This window comes from Schizophyllum commune (assembly GCF_000143185.2).
Source record: "Schizophyllum commune H4-8 unplaced genomic scaffold SCHCOscaffold_2, whole genome shotgun sequence".
Lineage (NCBI taxonomy): Eukaryota > Fungi > Basidiomycota > Agaricomycetes > Agaricales > Schizophyllaceae > Schizophyllum > Schizophyllum commune.
In genome coordinates, this window is record NW_026089539.1 from 1,904,167 (window position 1) to 1,922,867 (window position 18,701).

At 57.7% G+C, this 18,701-nt stretch overlaps 8 protein-coding genes across 8 annotated transcripts; 3 read left to right on the forward strand and 5 right to left on the reverse strand.

Annotated features, from left to right (window-relative positions):
- The first annotated feature begins 174 nt into the window (after positions 1-174).
- SCHCODRAFT_02611066 (uncharacterized protein) lies at positions 175-2,063 on the forward strand. The gene is made up of 6 exons (XM_003038658.3): positions 175-495; positions 552-661; positions 713-841; positions 896-1,117; positions 1,166-1,716; positions 1,771-2,063. Exons 1-6 carry the CDS (start codon positions 378-380, stop codon positions 1,925-1,927), a joined length of 1,287 nt encoding a protein of 428 aa, XP_003038704.2. The 5' UTR covers positions 175-377; the 3' UTR covers positions 1,928-2,063.
- Positions 2,048-7,449, forward strand: SCHCODRAFT_02684336 (uncharacterized protein). Its single transcript, XM_003038657.3, has 8 exons — positions 2,048-2,553; positions 2,605-2,628; positions 2,679-4,172; positions 4,223-4,816; positions 5,093-5,459; positions 5,512-6,588; positions 6,638-7,135; positions 7,206-7,449. The coding sequence occupies exons 1-8, from the start codon at positions 2,182-2,184 to the stop codon at positions 7,289-7,291; spliced, it is 4,512 nt and encodes a 1,503-aa protein (XP_003038703.1). The 5' UTR covers positions 2,048-2,181; the 3' UTR covers positions 7,292-7,449.
- A 263-nt stretch (positions 7,450-7,712) lies between these two features.
- Positions 7,713-7,950, reverse strand: SCHCODRAFT_02611073 (uncharacterized protein; the record flags this gene model as incomplete). Its single annotated transcript, XM_050344458.1, has 2 exons — positions 7,908-7,950; positions 7,713-7,887 (listed from the first exon to the last, which is right to left on the reverse strand). Coding segments are annotated over exons 1-2 (195 nt in total), but the record flags the coding sequence as incomplete, so codon positions are not given.
- On the forward strand, positions 7,929-8,329 carry SCHCODRAFT_02611076 (uncharacterized protein; the record flags this gene model as incomplete). The annotated part of the gene is made up of 2 exons (XM_050344459.1): positions 7,929-8,169; positions 8,218-8,329. Coding segments are annotated over 2 exons (225 nt in total), but the record flags the coding sequence as incomplete, so codon positions are not given.
- Positions 8,330-8,808: 479 nt separating this feature from the next.
- On the reverse strand, positions 8,809-11,233 carry SCHCODRAFT_02744383 (uncharacterized protein). The gene is made up of 4 exons (XM_003037324.3): positions 10,646-11,233; positions 9,503-10,597; positions 9,046-9,438; positions 8,809-8,992 (listed from the first exon to the last, which is right to left on the reverse strand). Exons 1-4 carry the CDS (start codon positions 11,007-11,009, stop codon positions 8,907-8,909), a joined length of 1,938 nt encoding a protein of 645 aa, XP_003037370.1. The 5' UTR covers positions 11,010-11,233; the 3' UTR covers positions 8,809-8,906.
- A 126-nt stretch (positions 11,234-11,359) lies between these two features.
- SCHCODRAFT_02565817 (uncharacterized protein) lies at positions 11,360-13,742 on the reverse strand. The gene is made up of 4 exons (XM_003037323.3): positions 13,352-13,742; positions 12,129-13,226; positions 11,662-12,081; positions 11,360-11,612 (listed from the first exon to the last, which is right to left on the reverse strand). The coding sequence occupies exons 1-4, from the start codon at positions 13,635-13,637 to the stop codon at positions 11,524-11,526; spliced, it is 1,893 nt and encodes a 630-aa protein (XP_003037369.1). The 5' UTR covers positions 13,638-13,742; the 3' UTR covers positions 11,360-11,523.
- A 358-nt stretch (positions 13,743-14,100) lies between these two features.
- Positions 14,101-16,164, reverse strand: SCHCODRAFT_02487754 (uncharacterized protein; the record flags this gene model as incomplete). The annotated part of the gene is made up of 4 exons (XM_050342883.1): positions 14,101-14,195; positions 14,254-14,613; positions 14,668-15,759; positions 15,813-16,164. 4 exons carry the CDS (start codon positions 16,162-16,164, stop codon positions 14,101-14,103), a joined length of 1,899 nt encoding a protein of 632 aa, XP_050202234.1.
- Positions 16,165-16,427: 263 nt separating this feature from the next.
- Positions 16,428-18,521, reverse strand: SCHCODRAFT_02663025 (uncharacterized protein; the record flags this gene model as incomplete). The annotated part of the gene is made up of 4 exons (XM_003037321.2): positions 16,428-16,513; positions 16,571-16,981; positions 17,034-18,125; positions 18,173-18,521. 4 exons carry the CDS (start codon positions 18,519-18,521, stop codon positions 16,428-16,430), a joined length of 1,938 nt encoding a protein of 645 aa, XP_003037367.1.
- Positions 18,522-18,701: the final 180 nt, after the last annotated feature.

The following is an 18,701-nucleotide window of genomic DNA, read 5'->3' on the forward strand; positions in this document are numbered from 1 at the left end:
GTCCAATCGAAGGCTTCGTTTAGATGTACGGTATTGAGTGAAGCTGGTAGGAAGTCATGACGTTCGTGATCCTTGAAGCCATCCTTCCTCCACCGCGCGCAGTGATGTGCTCCTTCCGACACGACGGCAGTGCAGGCACTAGCGAGCAAAACGGGTGCCCGTCGTCGCCGTTGGTGGTGCTCTCCAAGAGGCACAGGACGCCACCTCTTGACCGAAAAGGAAAATATAGATGCGCATGATTGCATCGTCATGATGCGGGGAACAAACCGGAACCCCAACCTTGCAACCACTCCGCTGTCTAGACCCTCGCTCACTGCACGCGTATTTACGCGCCTCCAACTGTAGACGCTTATCACCTTTCTTCCTCGACGTTCATCATGCTCTCCGCCGCCGCTGCTGCCCGTCGTTCTGCGTCAACGCAGCTGCGCTCCAGCGCAGTTCGTTCTGTGTCTGTCTGGGCGAACGTGCCCGCTGGTCCCCCTGACCCCATCCTCGGTGGGTCGACACGTAGTTCCCCCACGATCTACTGATGTGCTGACGCGTTAAACTAGGTGTTTCTGAGGCGTTCAAGGCAGACAAGGACCCGCGCAAGATTAACCTTGGTGTTGGCGCGTACCGCGATGAGAACGGCAAGCCTTACGTCCTCAGGAGTGTAAAGCTGGTATGTGGTGACTCACAGTCATCTGGACCGCTTGACTCACTCTAGTCGTAGGCAGAGAAGGCGATCGAGGCTGCTGAGCCTGACAAGGAGTACCTCCCGATCACCGGTCTCGCCGACTTCACCAAGAACGCTGCCCTCCTAGCGTACGGCCCCGACTCCACTCCCCTCCAGCAGGGCTCGGTAAATCAGGTCCCCTTCCAGTCGGTATGATCTTTGCTCACGCGCCCCCTTCAGATCGCTGTGACCCAGTCCATCTCGGGCACTGGTGCCCTTCGGATTGGTGGTGCGTTCCTCGGCAAGCACTACCCCAATGCCAAAGTTGTGTACCTTCCCACTCCTTCCTGGGGCAACCACACCCCCATCTTCCGCGACTCTGGGCTCGAGGTCCGTCAGTACAAGTACTTCGACAAGAGCACTGTCGGCCTCGACTTCGAGGGCATGAAGGCGGACATCAGGGTATGAGTTCCTTTCAGTTGCATGAGCTTAATTTGACACTTTCTTTAGGCAGCGCCCGAGCAATCCATTGTTCTCCTCCACGCCTGCGCGCACAACCCTACTGGTATCGATCCTACGCCGGAGCAGTGGAAGGAGATTTCCGACATCGTCAAGGAGAAGAAGCTGTTCCCCTTCTTCGACATGGCGTACCAGGGCTTCGCGTCCGGCAACATTGCGCGCGACGCCTTCGCCCCGCGCTACTTCGTCTCCCAGGGTCACCAGATCGCCCTCGCCCAGTCGTTCGCTAAGAACATGGGCCTCTACGGCGAGCGTGTTGGCGCGTTCTCGCTGGTCTGCGCGGACCCCGAGGAGAAGGCGCGCGTGGACAGCCAGCTGAAGATCGTCATCCGCCCGATGTACTCGAACCCCCCTCTGCACGGTGCTCGCATTGCGAACGCGATCTTGTCTGACAAGGAGCTGTACTCGGAGTGGGAGACGGAGGTCAAGGGCATGGCCGACCGCATCATTGGCATGCGCGAGAAGCTCTACAACTCGCTCACTCACGACCTCAAGACGCCCGGCGAGTGGGGTCACATCAAGAGCCAGATCGGCATGTTCAGGTATATGCGCCTTCGCCAATGCCCAACGAAATTTGGCTAAAGAGAAATTTTCAGCTTCACCGGCTTGACCCAGCCTATGACGAAGGCCCTCGCCGAGAAGGCCCACATCTACATGACGGCTGATGGCCGCATCTCGATGGCTGGCCTGAACAGCCACAACATCGACTACTTCGCGGAGAGCGTCAACAAGGCCGTCCGTGGCGACCTCTGAGTCGCAAAAATGGGACGCCAGTGACGGCGGCTGTAGAACTATCTTGTTACAGTAGCTTTGTACGACACGTGGTTTCGGACGGGCGGACGAGCATGTTACGATCGTCAATCACATTGCATCTTGCTTTCAACCATCATCTCGTCTGGCTGGTTGCGTGACGTCGAGGATCGCGGGTTCAGGCAGCTGCCTCTTCGGGCGTGTCGAGAAGGACGACAAGGACGGGACGCTCAAGCGGACGCGACTGACGGACGGAAATGGCGGACTCGCGCACGCACACGGCGAGGAGCCCATCACCAATGGTTCCCGGCGCCTGGCATGAAGAATTCGACAAGAACGCGTCGATGCGCAGGAGGTCGTCCACCCTTCCCGCTCCCGTCGTTCAGGCCACAAAATCGGGCACCGCGTCAACCCACGAATCCCAGCTGCACCTTGACCATGTCGTGGACTTCCAGCACCGGCTGTCACAGTCTCTTCAGTCCAACACTGCTGCTCAGAAGTTGCAGAGCTTCGTGCCAAGCGTCTTTCGACCCTTCGCTGCGCACCCGAGGGAGGACCTTGAGGCCGGCGGATCGGGGTCGAGCTCGCCCTTCCAGTCGCAGGGCTCAGATCTGACGAAGCTCAACAAGGTGAGTACTATTTGCCTCTGAACCATTTAATCTGACACGTACTATCATCAGCACGCCGGTAGTCGAGGTCTATCGGTACGCTTTCGCCCTTGCAAGTGCATATATGCGTGGTTAACACAGTCCAGGATTCGTCTGGTACTGCTTATAGTCCTCCCATGTCGCCGGCTCGGCACGCATACAAAAGACTCGAAGACTCTCCACCTAGATCGCCTGTACGCTCCTCTCGTCTATCCATGCGCGGCAGCCCAGCTTCTCGCGTACGCACAGCGACCAGCATCAGCACGCTCAATTCTTCGCCTTTCTTCTCTGGTCACGGCAATTTTTCCGGCAACTCTCCTTCAGCAACCACGCACTCGCGCCCTTCTCTATCAGTTGGGCACCCCTCCGCCTCTTCGTTTTCTTCGTCTCCGATGACTTCTTCCAACTCGCCTCTCACGCTCTCGCCTATCATGTTTTCTTCGCCTGCCTCCCAGCGCAGTCGCAATGCTATTGACCGCCTGAATGACCCACGACTCCACGATGAATCCTCTCCCACGTCGACGGATAGGCTGCACCATGGAGCCAATCGCCTCGGACCTAGTTTGCTGCCGTCCAATCATCGCAACACAACGCCCGGCAAAGAAAACCTGTCACCTTTGCGCGCTGTTAGGCACTCTCCAGGCACACCCAGTCCCTCTCCTCGTCGACCACGACCTTCGAACGATTCTTTTCTTCACGCCGATTACTTCAGCTTTGGCTCAGCACAAGGACCGTACAGCAATCAACAATCATCACTCGAAATTGAAGACGACAGCATCTACTCCACCCGTATGCTTACGACCCTCTCTCTGCCAGGCAGTCCCGACTTCAGCACGAGCATGGATCTCACTCCGTTGAGCATCGATTCGCACATGCTTATGGCGGTGCCTACGAGTACTAGCGAAGCCGTGACGCCGAACGAGACACCGTGGACGCTGTCGATGGACGCCCTCTCCGAACCTTCGCCCGCGTTGTCGCTACCACAGTCACTTGCGCTTTCGCCGTCCTCGTCGCTGCGCGTCAGGCTTGGGCTCGACAAGGATGACGACGGTCACCATGTCGTCTTCCCGTCGCCCTCGACGACCTCGCCTAATCCCGCGTCTCCAGCGAGGGCGGATCAATCCTTAGCGAATGTGGAGACGAGCATGGATGGTGTTGGCGACACTACACGCGCGTTCTTGGACTCTAGTGTCGCTCAGTTCGCTGCTACGTACCTCAACTCTACCTTTGAAGACTCCGAGGAGGGTGCTCTGCCATCGAATGGTATCCTGTCTCGTTCTCGCGAGCGGCAGACTACGCCGCACTCTCCGGTCGTCTCCAGCGTACAAACTGGCGCAGTGTCTCCGTCAGCGGCAGCCGCACGACACCAATATTTGCGGCGAGTCAGCACCACGCCAGAGCTTGTCAACCCTGGCATGCTTTCGAAGATCAAGCAACTGGGCTCTCGCATGCGCACTATGCTACTCAAGGATAAGGGTTCGTCGCACAAGCTGGATGTGCTTATGACACAGACGATCCGTCGGCGAAGTTACCATAGCCCTGCACGTCGGGAAGCGGATTACCTAGCTCCAAGGAGGCCACCTAGCCCTCCAGAGCGCGAGGTAAGTCTCGGGCGAACTTTGAGGCAGCCGTTCGCTGATGAATGCAGCAGCGCTCAAACCGCGCAAATCGCTCGAGGCCGGGGGCACCTCCTCGTCCCTCCGAACCCGCGTCAAATGTTAGCAGCGTTGGCCACTCTACACCGCTTGTCACCTCTTTGCCGCCTACGCCACCGGCTACTCAGGCTTTTCGCGCTCAGGCTGCCCCAGCTTCGCCCCCTCGTATGGCGCCAACGATTATGATGCCACTCTCGAAATCTCGACGCCGGTTCTCGCTCTCGGTCTTCGGCATGTCCTCCCAAACACAGTCAAGGACGCCTTCGTCACCCACCAATATCCAGCACAGACAGGCGCGCACTCCTTCTAGTCCCTTGCGCGTCGCCCCCGGGCGTCGGCCTCACTCGATGGCGCTCGTCTTCCCGCCTGGTGGCGAGTCTCCGCGATCGGTCCCTCAGCCTGTGGCTGAGCCAAGAGCACGGGTCAACGGTAGCCTTCGCAACTCGACGGCCAGGGAGATGGATCAGTTCATGCCGGATGTGCCCATCGAGGACATCGTGCGCGTGATGGACGAGAACGGGGAGGCCTCCGATGATAGGGAGAGGCTTCTGAGCCCTCCGGGTCTGGAGGACTTCAATCGGACGCGTCAGGTTAGTGGGGTGGAAGGTTGGATGAGGCGGGGGAAGCGCAGACGGAACTCTGTTCCTATTTTCTAGGCTTCGGACGCTGTCCACTTCGGTTTCTTGCACGTTGAACGTCCAGCTCCTCTTTGTAATTGTATCGCAGGTTGCAGCAATGATTTCTGGGTGTCACACACGTTCGCGATGTGCGGAAGGCAACGGTGACGTCACGCGTCGACTGTTGTCGCGAACGTCCACGGCGCGAAGAAATTGCATATTGCCTTCATAACCACCTGTTGTCCGCAGCGCTCACGCAAGGCAGCACATAGCCCAAGACTCGACCAGAAAATGGCCGCATCCTACATCAGCACCCTTCAGCGCAAGAAGAAGGCGGCCGAAGCTCTGGAGGACCACCTCGAGGATGATGATATCAAGCCGAAATTGCAGGAACTGCTGAACGACACTGGCGACGTCGTGCGCATTGCGTCTGGGGACGCCCAGGTCGTGGACGATATGCCAGCGATCGTAGATGCGGCATACGATACGTTGGAATTCATCCTAGGGCTCACCATCGACGGGGAGATGTCATTCATCCAGCCATATACGGAGAACGTGAATACCCCCGTGGTCAGCGATCCGGAGACGATGGAGAACATGGTGCAGTCGCTGATGAGTGAGTTATCGACTCTCAAGAATTCCTACGCGTCGCACTGACCTGAAGATAGGCCCAGAATTCATGGATCTGGTCATGCTGCTATCCGGAGGTCAAATGCCCAAGAAGAAACTGCCAAAGCCAGAGAACTTCCACAAGACCCCAAAGCCTCGCGCCAACACGAGCCCTCTTGCGCGCTACAGACATGGCGCAGCGCCTGACATCCCAGACACGGCTTCCGCAGCTCAGGCGGTTTACTACGGCTGCTGCTCGATAACGAACGACGAGGGGATCCCCATACCCCAGGAAATCGCGACGGTCCCCGGCTCGGACATCCTCCTCCTGTCTGCGCGGTCGGGGTGGAAGCAGCGCAATCCCTTCCTTCGCTACTACCGCATGGACGAGATCAGCGACTTGGACCTCATGCCGGAGCGCAAGACGATTCGCAGTGGCTTGCTGGGGTATATCGAGCAGATGACCATCGATCCGGTGAACAAGCTCATCTTCGCGGCGGACGAGGAGCGGGTGAAGAGCTTCGCGTACAGTGGGAACGAGTATCTGCCGAAGCACACTCTGAAGTCTACGCGCGGCGGACCTCTGGCCGTGGTCGACAATGGAGCCCGCCTATTCCGCGCAGGGAAAGGTGGCATCGACGTTTGGGATATTGACTCGCTGCCCACGCACGGTGACAGTGGCAAGCAGCGCATCGGCGAGGGCGCAATCAACACGGAAGAGACGTGGCGAGACGAGGGCGGCGTAGCGAAAGTGGAGACGTCCACCGGTGCCCCTCGCACGTCCTCTATCGACTTCGGCGACCCGGACATGGAGGTTGACCGGTGGCATATTCCGACGTTCTGGTCCACGAGCGGCCAGCTCAAGGCCATCGCGCATCTGAAGGACACCTACTCCTCTGTCATGGCGCTCGACCTGCGAGATAACGGCAAGATCGTGACGCGCTATCTGGGGCACACGGGCGACATCGAGGACATCTCCTCGAGCGAGGGCGATGCAAACACCTTCATCACGGCTGGCGACGACGGCGTCGTCCGCCTGTTCGATATCCGCAGTCCGCTTCCCCAGATCTCCTTCAAGAGCCCCGAGATGGACGTGGCGCACTCTGCGCTGTATGTGCACGTTGACGGGATACCTGGTTCGTTCTGTTACATTCACGTTATACACCCTCCACTCACACTCCGCAGTAATCTTCACCGGCGGCACGCGCTCGCAGGTCATCCAAGTCTGGGACCCCCGCGGCCAAAAGCTCGTCTACGAGCTCGCAACCGGCAACAACGCAGTCCAGGGCCTAGTATGGGACGCCCCACGTAACACTCTTTACGCGGCGACGGAGTGCACGTACATGGACCGCATGGGCTACACGAACGAGTACAAGCGCGCGCAGATACCGACTGGGCCGGAGGTGCAGGACCGGAGGGAGGTGGGGAAGGGGAGGCTGACGCAGAAGGTAAAGCCGTGGGATAGGAAGGTGAATGAGCGGCAGGAGATGCATCGGGATGGGGACGGGGAAGGGGATGACGAGGAAGACGAGGGAGAGGAGGACGAAGATGAGGAGGACGAAGATGAAGAAGAAGAGGAGGAAGAGCAGTTCACGACGGACCCAGAAAAGGCATGGCCAAAGCGAGCATACCACCCCGAGAACTACTTCGGGTACACTTTCGACTCTGGGGATCACCGTCTTTGTGAGTTCTCTTCCATATCAGGGGTTTCTTTGTGGACCTCGATCAATCGCTCTTCTGACGCGTATTGTAGTGCGCTACAAGTTCGGGCTCGACGCCAACCCGAAGGACGTGCCCGCGTACGGGATGGCCATGGTGGGCAGTGGGCCGTATTGGTAAATTCAGAGTGCTCCGAATGTATCAACGACCATCTACCTAGGTAATATAGTATCATGTTGTTCTTGTATCACATTGGAAGTTGCTTTTTCACGCCTGTTTGGAGATAGAGTCCATGACATAGATTTGTCAATGTTACAAGATATGCAGTCCACTATGATCGTATAGACAACATCTCGGGTCTCAATGTTGGCGCTGCCCTCGCCACCCCTCTGCCTCTCCACACCTGTTGCACGATATGCGAAGCCAGAAAAAAGGGCAGGGCCGCGATTCGAACGCGCAAGGGCTCCCGACTGAGCCACCGTGCCGGGATGGGAAAGAAAAAAGTACAGAGGTGGGTCGAAGTCGGCCGCGTCCAGGTCGAGTCCACAAGGTGTCCGTGCGAGCAGGATGACTCCACAGCGCAGTGCTCATCCCGGCTGACCAACACATCGTGCGGACCGGGGAGGATATTGTCGCTGTGGTCCTGAACCCGGACAACGCTTGCGGACGATGCCAAAGTCATAGTCGCAGCCGTGGTCGCCATTGAAGTCGTTGTCGTCGAGTCCACGAGGCGTCCGTGCGAGCAGGTTGACTCCACAGCGCAGTGCTCATCCCGGCTGACCAACACATCGAAGACATGCGGACCGGGGAGGACATTATCGCTGTGGTCCTGAACCCGGACGACGCTCGCGGGCTATGCCGATGTCGAAGTCGCAGTCGCAAGCCGCCGGGGCCGTCGTCCAGCAAGCGAGACCGAGCGGAGCAGGTGATTCACCAACGCCAGCGCTTTCCCCGGCTGATCAGTCACGGTTAGGTGCGGACCAGGGCGCCTCTGGCACGAGTGGGCCTGAACCCCGTATGTCGCTCGCTGGAATGCCGAAGTCGAAGGCCAGCGTCCACTGAGGAAGTGTGTTAGTACAAAACAAGCGTCGGATGCAAGCACTCACCTGGGAGGGAAAGGAAGGAGGAGAAGAGGATGGGGATTGAGGGAACGGTTCGGTCGTATATATACCATTGGCGGTGGTCGTATATATACCATTGGCGGTGGCTGTGTTGACTTTCCGCAGAGCTGTGCAGTAAACAAGCTAAGTGGTCGGGCAAAACAAAGACAAACAGACGCGCACCGTCGTCAACGATTAGCTCGCCCGCCTTTCTTTCCTGCCAATTGCGGCGCTCATAACCGTTCCCTCTGCTTGTAGATAACATTTTAGTCATTGCACGGTCGAAGGGGGAGACAGTCAGGCTGAAGCGGCGACGACGACACCGACAACCAAGAGCGTTCGGGACAAGATCTCTCCCCCGTGTTCTTCCTCGCCCTATAATCAAGGTTCCGTGGGGCGCGTGGCAGAACAGATCCCTATGGACGCGGCGGCGGCGGTCCAGTTTACTGGAGGATGGTTTACGAGACTAGGCGGCGGTGGCTGAGGCGGGCGCGTCGGCGAAGATCGAACACTGCGGTCAATGTGCACAAACACGCGTAACTTCCGCTTTTGCTTCCGTGGCCACATTGCCCTCGGCTCGCTCACTGCAACCTCTTTGGCCAATATGACCTGTCGCTCTTCCGAGCCTCATGTATAGAGATCAGATGTCAAGGATGAGGTTCAGCTCTGAGACGATACAGGCAGTAGCGGTGAGTCTACCAGCGTTTTCCCTCTCCCGGACGGGCATCGCCGTACTCGGGAACGACGGTCGAGTCAGCGTCAAGGCCGAACTTGTAGCGAACTGTAAGATCATCAGTTATACTCTCAACAGCGAAAGCCAAGACAACCACGTACCCAGCCGATGATCCCCACAATCCCAAGCATACCCAAAATACTTCTCATCGTGGTAAGCCCCTTTGGGCCACCCCCTTTCCTCGTCGTACTCGTCCTCCCCACCGCCCGCATCTATCCTCGCCCTCTTCTTTGGAGGCTCCTCAGCCGGCTTGCCTCGCTCGTCGTGGATGCTGTCATCGCCGTCAGGCATGCGCAATCTGCCGTAGCCATGTCGGATGCCCGCGCGGTCGAGAGCGTTGCATTCCGTTGCTGCGTAAAGCGTGGAGCGCGGCGCGTCCCAGGCGAGGCTCTGGACGGAGTTGTTTCCCGTAGCGAGTTCGTAGACGAGCTTCTTAGCGCGCGGGTCCCAGACTCGGATGCATTGAGTCTTGTTGGCGCCGCCGGTGAAGATGACTGGGGATTAAATGACGGTTCAGCATACGGATGCTCCATGCGTAGGAGGGGGGTTGGCACATACCAGGAATACCGTTTACATGGACATATAGAGCAGAGAAGCAATGCTCAGAGCGCTCGCCAGCGTCGACGGTCATCTGTGGCGTAGGCTCGCGCACGTCGAACAGCCGAACGAAGCCGTCGTTCGCAGCGGTGAGGAACGAGTTGGGGTCGTCGTCGCTGGATGTTATGTTATTGATTGTCCCGCCGTGACCCAGGTAGCGCATCGTAATTTTCCCTCCATCACGCAAGTCGCGCGCCAGTACCGTCGACTGGTTACTCTCGGCAGCAATCAGCGCTTTGAGCGTGCCGCCCGTGCTCCACGAAGGAAGGTGCCACTGGTCAATCGTACCAGTAAAGTCGATCGAGGACGTCCGAGGTGCACCAGTCGAGGGTTCGATGTAGGCCGTACCGTCTATATCGCGCCAGATGTCGTGCAACGTCTCCTTACCCTCCCCAATGCGATTCGAGCCATCTGGGCCATGCGTCGGCAATTGCTCGATATTCCATACGTCGACACCGTCTTTGCCGCCCCGTAAGACACGTGCTCCGCCATTGAGCACCGCGAGGGGGCCTGAGCGCTCGCAGCGAAGGGTATGGACGGGTAGAAGTAGGTTGTGAGCGTCGTAGCTGAAGCTCTTCACGCGATCCCTGTCCGCCGCCCACAAGAGCTTGTGCTCCGTGTCAATCGCGGTGTGGTAAGCAATGTCGTTCAGACCAATCTTCTTGATGAATTTGCCCTCTGGCATACCCTTCCCGTCCGGCGCGGTGGACAGGTCGTAGTAGTCGACGAAGGCCTCAGCCTCTTTATAGCCAGTGTGACCAGACATCAAGAGGACGTCCGAATTCGGGGCAGTAATGATGCCAACTGGAGGAGGCAATCTATCTTCGCTGCTAATGGAGCAGCATCCGTAGTACACAGCTTGCGCCACCGCGGCGGATGAGGGGATCGGAGGGATAACATTGTCCGATCTGAAGCGCGCAAGCGGGCTGGTGTTGTTGTGCGGCTTGGGTGTCTTGTTGAAGGCTGCAGGCCTGGGGAAGTCGTCTACGGGAGGAGGCGCACCTGGTGGCTGCCTGAGCATGACATGGGCTTTGTAGATTTTGAAGAATGAGTCGCCTACGAAGGGTCAGCGTGCAGTCATATTGGCACAGAGAGGTTACTCACCGATCGACATGAAGAGGTTCTCATCGTGCGCAGGGTCCTCGACCAAAGGAGCCGAGCCATCATCGGTGTGGGCGTACGAAGGCAGGAAGTCGAAGAAGTCCCATCTGAAGTCGTACGCCGTGTCGATCGCCTCGTCGAGCAGCGCGTTAGTTCTTTGTAATAGATCCTGAAGGATGCCCGACGCGCCAGGGTCTCTGGCTGCGTCCCGAGCATTCTTGCAGGCGGCGGACATTATGCCCAGTAGTTCCTTGCTGTCCTCTTCGTGTGAGTCGGAGTATCTCTTGTTGAGACGCTCCAGCTTGGCTATGAGGGTCTCATAGCGTGTCTCTAAACGTCTGAGCGCGGTCAGATAGCGAGAGGTCATGGTCGTTGGGGACAGACTGAGATATCGACAATACAGGCGCGTAATTGCCCTTGGACTCCAAAGCGCGTGTAATCACGTCACAAATGTCCGTTTCTGGCTACAAACAAGCTGCCGGCCTCTTGGAAGCTCATCAAAGCCAAGTTCCAAGTTGCAGCCCCTGAGGCGATGGCTGTAGAAGGCATTATTGGAGCAGCCTGCGATGACTGCATGAGGGAAAGTTTGACGAGGCGGAAAGCCAAAATCGTGACTGTGATGAACGCGCTCAGGTGCAATCATGGTTTTTGATGCCGCCATCACGGGCCCCCGCAGGGATAAAAGGCCCCGTTCGCGCCTCAAGGCCTTGTCCTTTCCCCTCATCGTGATTCCCGTATAGTACACTTACAGTTGCTTCGAATTGCACCTGTCCGAACGCCGAGTTGGGGACAATTCTGTAGTATATATCTTACGATGTGATTTGGCCTCCGTACGGAGAACGGTGTCGATGCGGAGGATGCAATAAACAGTAGTAGGACATCTACCAGTTGTTGTTCTCTTCTCCTGGATATGCATCACCGTACTCAGGAACGATGGTTGGGTCAGCATCAAGGCCAAATCTGTAGCGAACTACAAGATTGTCAGTCGTAGTCGCGACAGCAAGGGAGAGATCACATACTTAACCGATGGTCCCCACAATCCCAAGCATACCCAAAGTACTTCTCATCGTGGTAAGACCGTTTTGGCCAGCCCCTCTCCTCGTCGTACTCATCCTCGCTCGCGAACGAGTCGTCGGAGTCGTCCCCATCTCCCACATCCATCCTCGCTCTCTTCTTTGGAGGCTCCTCGGCCGGCTTGCCCCGCTCGTCATGAATGCCATCGTCGTCGACTGGGATGCGCGCAATGCGATACCCATGTCGAGTGCCAGCGCGGTCGAGAGCGTCGCACTCGGTGGCCGCGTACAGCGTGGAGCGCGGCGCATCCCAGGCGAGGCTCTGTACGAAGTTATTGCCAGTGGCGAGCTCGTAAACGGTTTTCTTCGCACGCGGGTCCCAGACCCGGATACATTGGGTCTTGTACGCGCCGCCGGTGAAAATGACTGGGGAGTTATAAGCATGCAGTACTACGCTGTGAGAAGTTCCGTACCTGGTATACCATTGACATGGACGTAGAGAGCCGAGAAAATGAATTCGGAACGTTCGCCGGCATCGATGGTCAACTTCGGGGTGGGCTCGCGCACGTCGAACATCCTGACGAAGCCATCGTTCGCTGCTGTGAGGAACGAGTTCGGGTCCTCGTCGCTGGAAGTGACGCTATTGATCGACCCGCCGTGTCCTAGATGGCGCATCGTGATCTTCGCCCCATCCCGCAAGTCGCGCGCCAGCACCGTCGACTGATCCTTCTCGGCGGCGGTCAATGCTTTCAGTGTACCGCCCGTATTCCACCACGAGGGTAGATGCCACTGGTCGATCGAGCCGGAGAAGTCGATGGAGGACGTTCGAGGCGTGCCGGTTGAGCGCTCGACGTAGTCGGTGTCCTCGATGTCGCGCCACGTATCCCCTAACGAGATCTTCCCCTTGCCGATGCGACTGGAGCCGTCCGGCCCGTGCGTGGGCAGCTGGTCGATATTCCAGACGTCGATGCCACCTTCTCCCCCGCGCAGGATGCGCGCTCCGCCATCAACTATAGCCAGCGGGCCGGAGCGCTCGCAGTCAAGTGTGTGTACGGGTAGAAGGAGGTTATTGGGGTCGTAACTGAAGCTTTTGGCGCGGTCCTCGTCCGCTGCCCACAAAAGCTTACGGTTCGTGTCGATTGCGATATTATGCGCGATGTCGAGAAGACCAATCTTCTTGAGGACCTTGTCCTTGGGCATGCCCTTGCCGGACGGCGCGGTAGACAGGTCATAATAGTCGACAAAGGGGTCGCGCTCCTTGTAACCGGTACTGCCGGTCATCAAGAGAACGTCCGAGTTGGGCGCTGTAATAATGCGGCCGGGAGGGGGCATGCGCTCTTCGCTACTGATGGAGCAGCAGCCGTAGTATACGGCTTGCGCCACTGAGGCGGACGAGGGAATTGCCGGGATGGCATCGTCAGACCTGAAGCGAGCAAGCGGGCTGGTGTTGCTATGGGGCTTAGGTGTCGTGTGAAACTCAGCCGGTCTCGGGACATTGAGAACTGGTGGGGCTGCACCGGGCGGTAGCCTACGCATGATGTCGGCCTTCATTATCTCAAGAAATTCATCGCCTGCGATGAATCAGCATGTAGGTGTCTTTGCCGGAGGAAACGACTAGCCAATTGAGTTAAAGAGGTTTTCTTTGCGCGCAGGATCCTCGATCAACGGGGCCGAGCCATCGTCGGCGTGGGCATACGAGGGCATGAAGTCGAAGAATTCCCATCTGAATCGTACGCTGTGTCGACCGCCTTGTCAAGCAGAGCGTTGGTTCCCTGCAAGAGATTCTGAAGAGTGTCCAACGCGTTGGGATGCTTGGCCGCGTCCCGAGCATTCTTGCAGGCGGCGGACATGATCGCCAGTAGTTCCTTGCTGTCGTCTTCGTGTGAGTCGGAGTACTTCTTGTTGACGCGCTCCAGCTTGGCTACGAGCGTCTCGTATCGCGTTTCCAGATCTCTGAGCGCGGTCAGATAGGGAGAAGTCATCTTGACACGGTGGAGGTTGGGGACAGGGATCGAGATTGGCAATCTAGACGCGCGTAATTGGGCTCCAAAGCGCGTGCAGTCACGTCACAAATAATTCCCTTAGAGGACTCCCTTGCCTTTGCATAATCATAATGTCGGTCTGACATCCGAGAGACTGGGTGTAGAGCGTGCTGTGGTCATCACAGACAGCAATGGCCGCACGAGGGAAGGAGGAAAGAGGCGGGAAGCCAGCATGACTGTGACGAACTTGATGGCATCACGGTGCCACAAAAGGCCCCGCCAGCGCCTAATGCACTTGTCCTCTTCTGCCACACGGTATGCCAACTCCTGTTTTCACGCTTTAGCTGCTTGCTCAAGCGACTCTCTAGTGCTCTGCCCTCCTTATAAAGCAGATACACATATTCATCACATCGATACACTTTCACACTAATACCTTTGTTGTTTTCAGCAGAGACGGATACTTTCACCAATCAGAGTAGCCTCCGCCTCTTGAAGGATACGCATCACCATACTCGGGGACAACAGTCGCCTCTGCGTCAAGACCGAACTTGTAGCGGACTGGTTTGAAGATGATTAGTGTGCGGTTATAATCGCAATCGAAGAATTCATCACGCACTCAACCGATGCTCCCCACAATCCCATGCGTACCCAAAGTACTTCTCGTCATGCGCACACTGCATCGGCCAGGCTTTATCGTAGAGATAGTTGTCCTCGCCAACAGGCTGGAGCGGTGGCGGCGGCTGCAGACCACGGTGGTCGTGGATACCTGCACGAGCCCGTGCCTCACGATAGCGTTCGCGCCTTCCTGTGCGATCGTTATAGCCCTCGCAGCGGGTGGCCGCATACAGCGTCGACCGGGGCGCGTCCCACACAAAGCTGACCACAGAGTTGTTGCCCGTGGCGAGCTCGTAGACGAGCTCTCGAGCCCGAGGGTCCCAGACCTTGATTCCCTGGTTCTCGCCACCGGTGACAACGACTGTAAACGGCTTGAGCATTTGTGGAATAGGAAAAGGAAACACAACAAGCGGACCTGGTAGGCCATCGACATGCATGTAATGGGCGACTATCTTGGAAATAGACGACTCTCCGCAATCAAACGTTAGCTGAGGGAGGGGCTGCCGCACATCAAAAAGCCTGACGAGGCTGTCGGTTGTGGCAGTGACGAACGCATTCGGGTCGCCATCGCTAGAAGTGATCGTGTTGAAGAAACCCCCATGGCCCGTATAGTACGCCGTGACCTTTCCATGGTCCTCCAAGTCCCTTGCCATAACCGTGGTCCTAGCTTCGTTGCCCGCCGTCAGCGCCTTCAGAGTTCCGCCCTCGCGCCACCACGAGGGAATATGCCACGTCTCGATGGAGCCGTCAAAGTCGATTGACGACGCGCGCGGGGCACCCGTAGACCGCTCGACGTAGTCGTACTCGAGATCGCGCCAGGTGTTTGCGAGAGAGATCTTCCCCTTGCCGATGCGCTGGTTGCCCTTCGGGCCGTGCGTTGGCAGGTCGTCGACTTTCCACACGTCCACGCCGCCCTTGCCCCCGCGAAGGATGCGAGAGCCGTCGTTGATGAGCGCGATAGGACCGGAACGCTTGCCGCACTTGAGAGTGTGCACTGCAAGCGTCTCGCCGTCCTCACTATACCGAAAGCTCTTCGCACGTTGATCATCCACCGCCCAGATGAGCTTGCGTGTCGGATCGACAACGATGTCGTAGCAGACGTCCAGAAGACCGTTATTGATGTAGTGCATCTTTGGCGTGCCCGCCCAACCCTCGACGCTAGCCAGGTCGTAGAAGCAGGTGAAGGGGTCCATCTGCCTGTCCCCGTCGTACGCAGCGATGGCCATAACGTCCGAGTTCGGCGCGTTGGCGATTAGGCACGGCCGGGGTCCCAGTCGATGGCTGCTGATGGAGCAGCTGCCATAGTATACGGCTTGCGCGATGGGTGCGGAGGAGGGGATGTCAGGGACAGCATCCGCATCTCTGAATCGTGCTAGCGGGCTTGTGTTATTGTGTGGCTTCGGCGTCTCGTCAAAAGCAGCGGGCCTTGGAAGTGCCTCTCGAGCGGCCCTGTCCACATCCGCGGGAAGGCCGAGCGCGCGAGACATGAGACGGAGGCACATGTCGCCTACATACAGTGTCAGATTGACTGTATCATCACCACAATAACCTGCACCTTACCGAACGTTCCCATAGAGCTCACAAGATTCGCTTCATGATCAGGATCTCTGATCAAAGGCGCCGCGTCGCCCGTATACGAAGGCAGCGAGTCGAAGAGGTCGCCGCAGGAACTCGAGTACGCCATATCGACCATCTTGGCCAGTGCTATGTGAGTGGCTGCGGCGAGCTCTGGCATAGCGTCGTTCGCAGTAGGATCGATAGACGCATCGCGTAGATTATTGCAGACGGCGGACATGAGCGCGAGTAGTTCTTTGTCTGCGCCGTCAGGTGAGTCGCCCTCCCTCAGCCGGCTGTATAGGCTGCCTCTCTGTTTGTCGAGGTCTTTGAGTGCGTCCAGATACTTCGTAGTCATCTTGCGGGGCAGACGAGATAGTAGTTCGTGAGCTGAAAGGCGCGCGGGATCTGTGTGCGAAGGCTGCTGATTAGAATGTTGAAGTCACGTCACGATCCAGTGCTTCTCTTTTGCTTTGTCGCTCTCTTGTATGCAATGAGGCGCACAGAGCCCAGCCATTCAGAGACGCAAGACGTGAGTGTATATCATACATTAGATGGTAAGTAAATTCTTCTGTGACCGTCGTACCTCCTGGGTCACAACAGTGATCTTGAGATAGTCTTTCACCAGTCGCTGTCCCCACCAGGCGGAACATCGCCGTACGCGGGCACGACCTTAGGATCAGCATCGAGGCCAAACTTGTAGCGGACTGTAGAAGGATAATCAGTCCGTCGAAGGGATTAGTAGGAGAGGAGACAACACGCACTCAAAGTATGATACCCGCAGTCCCAAGGGTAGCCAAAGTAATCTTCATTATGCGACGAGCGGTCGGGCCAGCCACGGTCGTGACCGTAGTCTTCCTCGTCCTCATCCTCATCCTCGCCATCCACTTCCATCTCATTACCCTTGCCCTCCTTGTCAGCCTCGGGTGCAGGCGGCTGCCCGCGCCTATCGTGAATCTTGAAGTCACGAACGCGCGCCTGGCGATAGTCGTGCCTGTAGCCCATACGATCCATGGCGTCGCACTCCGTCGCGGCATAGAGCGTCGCGCGTGGGGCGTCCCAGGCGAGGCTGTGGACTGCGTTGTTTCCGGTTGCGAGCTCGTAGACGAGCTTTTTGGCGCGCGGGTCCCAGACTTTGATGCTCTGGGTTTTGTGTGTGCCGCCGGTGAAGATGACTGGGGCGAGGTCAGAAGATGATCTCGGCGGCTGATGGCGGAGTATACTCACCAGGGATGCCATCGACGTGAACATACAGAGACGAGTATGTCCGCTCAGAGCCCTCTCCAGAGTCGATGGACAACTGCGGGAGCGGCTGGCGAATGTCGAAGAGGCGCACGATGCCATCGCTCGCCGAAGTCAAGAACGCGCTAACATCTGCGTCGCTCGACGTGATGGAGTGCACGTCGCCGCCATGGCCAATGTACCTCTGCGTAATTTTTCCTTGGTCTTGTAGGTCTCGCGCCACGACAGTCGATCGGGCCATGAAGCCTGAGGAGATAGCCTTCAGCGACCCGCCCGTGTTCCACCAGGACGGCAGATGCCACTTTTCAATTGAGCCATCGAAGTCGATGCTGGACGTGCGCTTCACGCCCGGAGAGCGTTCAATGGTATCCTCCAGGTCATCGGGGTCGCGCGAGGTGTTCGAGATGTTGATTTTGCCCTTCCCAATATGCTTGTCGCCTTCGGGCCCGTGCGTAGGCAGGCCGTCAAGGTTCCAGACGTCCACGCCCTTTGCGCCTGCGCGAAGGACGCGCGTGCCGTTGTCGACTACAGCGAGCGGTCCGGAACGCTGGCAGCTAAGCGTGTGCACGGGGAGGTAGCCGCTACCATCGTAGGTGTAGCTTTTCGCCCGCTTGTCATCCGCCGCCCAGATGAGCTTGCGGTTTGGGTCAAGAGCGATGTGGCGCGCAATATCCAAAAGACCGCACTCCATGACCTCGACTTCGGGCGCGCCCTCCCATTTGTTACCAATATCAGTGATCTTGAAATAAGCTAGGAATGGATCGCGTTGCTTCCAGCCGCTGCAGCCCGTCATGACGAGGACATCGGCGTTGGGATGCGTAATGATCTGGTCAGGTAGAGGGGGGACGTCGTCGCTGCTGATCGAACAGGCGCCATAGTACACGGCTTGCGCGGTCGGGGCAGACGAGGGGATCTCGGGGACGGAGTTGTCTCGAAAGCGCGCAAGGGGGCTAGTGTTTACGTGAGGCTTGGGCGTCGAGTCGAATGTGACGTGACGCGGAAGACTGCCGGGCAAGGATCCGCCTCTCTGCGGGGGCAATCCAAGTACGCGCTGCATGAGCTCGATGAGGGGGTCACCTGCCAACGATTAGCATCTAGCAAGAGCATAGAGAGTGTGCGATCACCAAGCTGGCCGATGAGATTAGCCTGCTGCGTAGGATCTTTGATCAGAGGGGCAGTGCCATCCTCGGTGTGCGCGTAAGAGGACAGAAAGTCGAAGGCATCACTGTCGTATGCCATCATAATTGTGGTATCCAGCATCTTGCTCGTCTGATCGAGGAGAGCTGGCATCCCGTCTGCTGCGCCGGGATCTTTGGACGCCGCGCGCACATTCTCGCAGACGTCCATGAGGACTTTGAGCAAGCGCTTGTCATCGTCATCCGTCGCGTTGTCCGAGTGCAGTTTCTTGACGAGTCTATCTCTTTTGCCCTTCAGGGCCTGAAGGGTCTGCAGATATGGCGAAGGGGTTGTCATGATATGCGGATGGCAAGATGACGGCGAAGCGGCGACCCAAATGGCCAAAATGAAGCGCGCGTGCTGCGGTGAACTCCGAAGCGCCGTGCCTAAAACGCGTGCTGTCACGTCACGCTATCATTGCCTGTCCCATAAACATACCCTATAGGCCGAAGGTGGTTGCTGCAGCCACAAAGCATG

Coding starts and splice junctions, on each gene's coding strand:
- SCHCODRAFT_02565817 (XM_003037323.3), bottom strand. CDS start 13,637: ATGACTTCTCCCTATCTGACCGCGCTCAGAGATCTGGAAACGCGATAC. Junction 13,227..13,351: donor TTCTTCGACTTCATGCCCTC/GTATGCCCACGC, acceptor GATTCATCGCAG/GCGATGAATTTCTTGAGATA. Junction 12,082..12,128: donor CCATGTCAATGGTATACCAG/GTACGGAACTTC, acceptor ATAACTCCCCAG/TCATTTTCACCGGCGGCGCG.
- SCHCODRAFT_02611066 (XM_003038658.3), top strand. CDS start 378: ATGCTCTCCGCCGCCGCTGCTGCCCGTCGTTCTGCGTCAACGCAGCTG. Junction 662..712: donor TCCTCAGGAGTGTAAAGCTG/GTATGTGGTGAC, acceptor CTCTAGTCGTAG/GCAGAGAAGGCGATCGAGGC. Junction 1,717..1,770: donor AGCCAGATCGGCATGTTCAG/GTATATGCGCCT, acceptor AGAAATTTTCAG/CTTCACCGGCTTGACCCAGC.
- SCHCODRAFT_02684336 (XM_003038657.3), top strand. CDS start 2,182: ATGGCGGACTCGCGCACGCACACGGCGAGGAGCCCATCACCAATGGTT. Junction 5,460..5,511: donor CATGGTGCAGTCGCTGATGA/GTGAGTTATCGA, acceptor ACCTGAAGATAG/GCCCAGAATTCATGGATCTG. Junction 6,589..6,637: donor GCACGTTGACGGGATACCTG/GTTCGTTCTGTT, acceptor CACACTCCGCAG/TAATCTTCACCGGCGGCACG.
- SCHCODRAFT_02744383 (XM_003037324.3), bottom strand. CDS start 11,009: ATGACCTCTCGCTATCTGACCGCGCTCAGACGTTTAGAGACACGCTAT. Junction 10,598..10,645: donor GAACCTCTTCATGTCGATCG/GTGAGTAACCTC, acceptor GACCCTTCGTAG/GCGACTCATTCTTCAAAATC. Junction 8,993..9,045: donor TTGTGGGGATCATCGGCTGG/GTACGTGGTTGT, acceptor ATGATCTTACAG/TTCGCTACAAGTTCGGCCTT.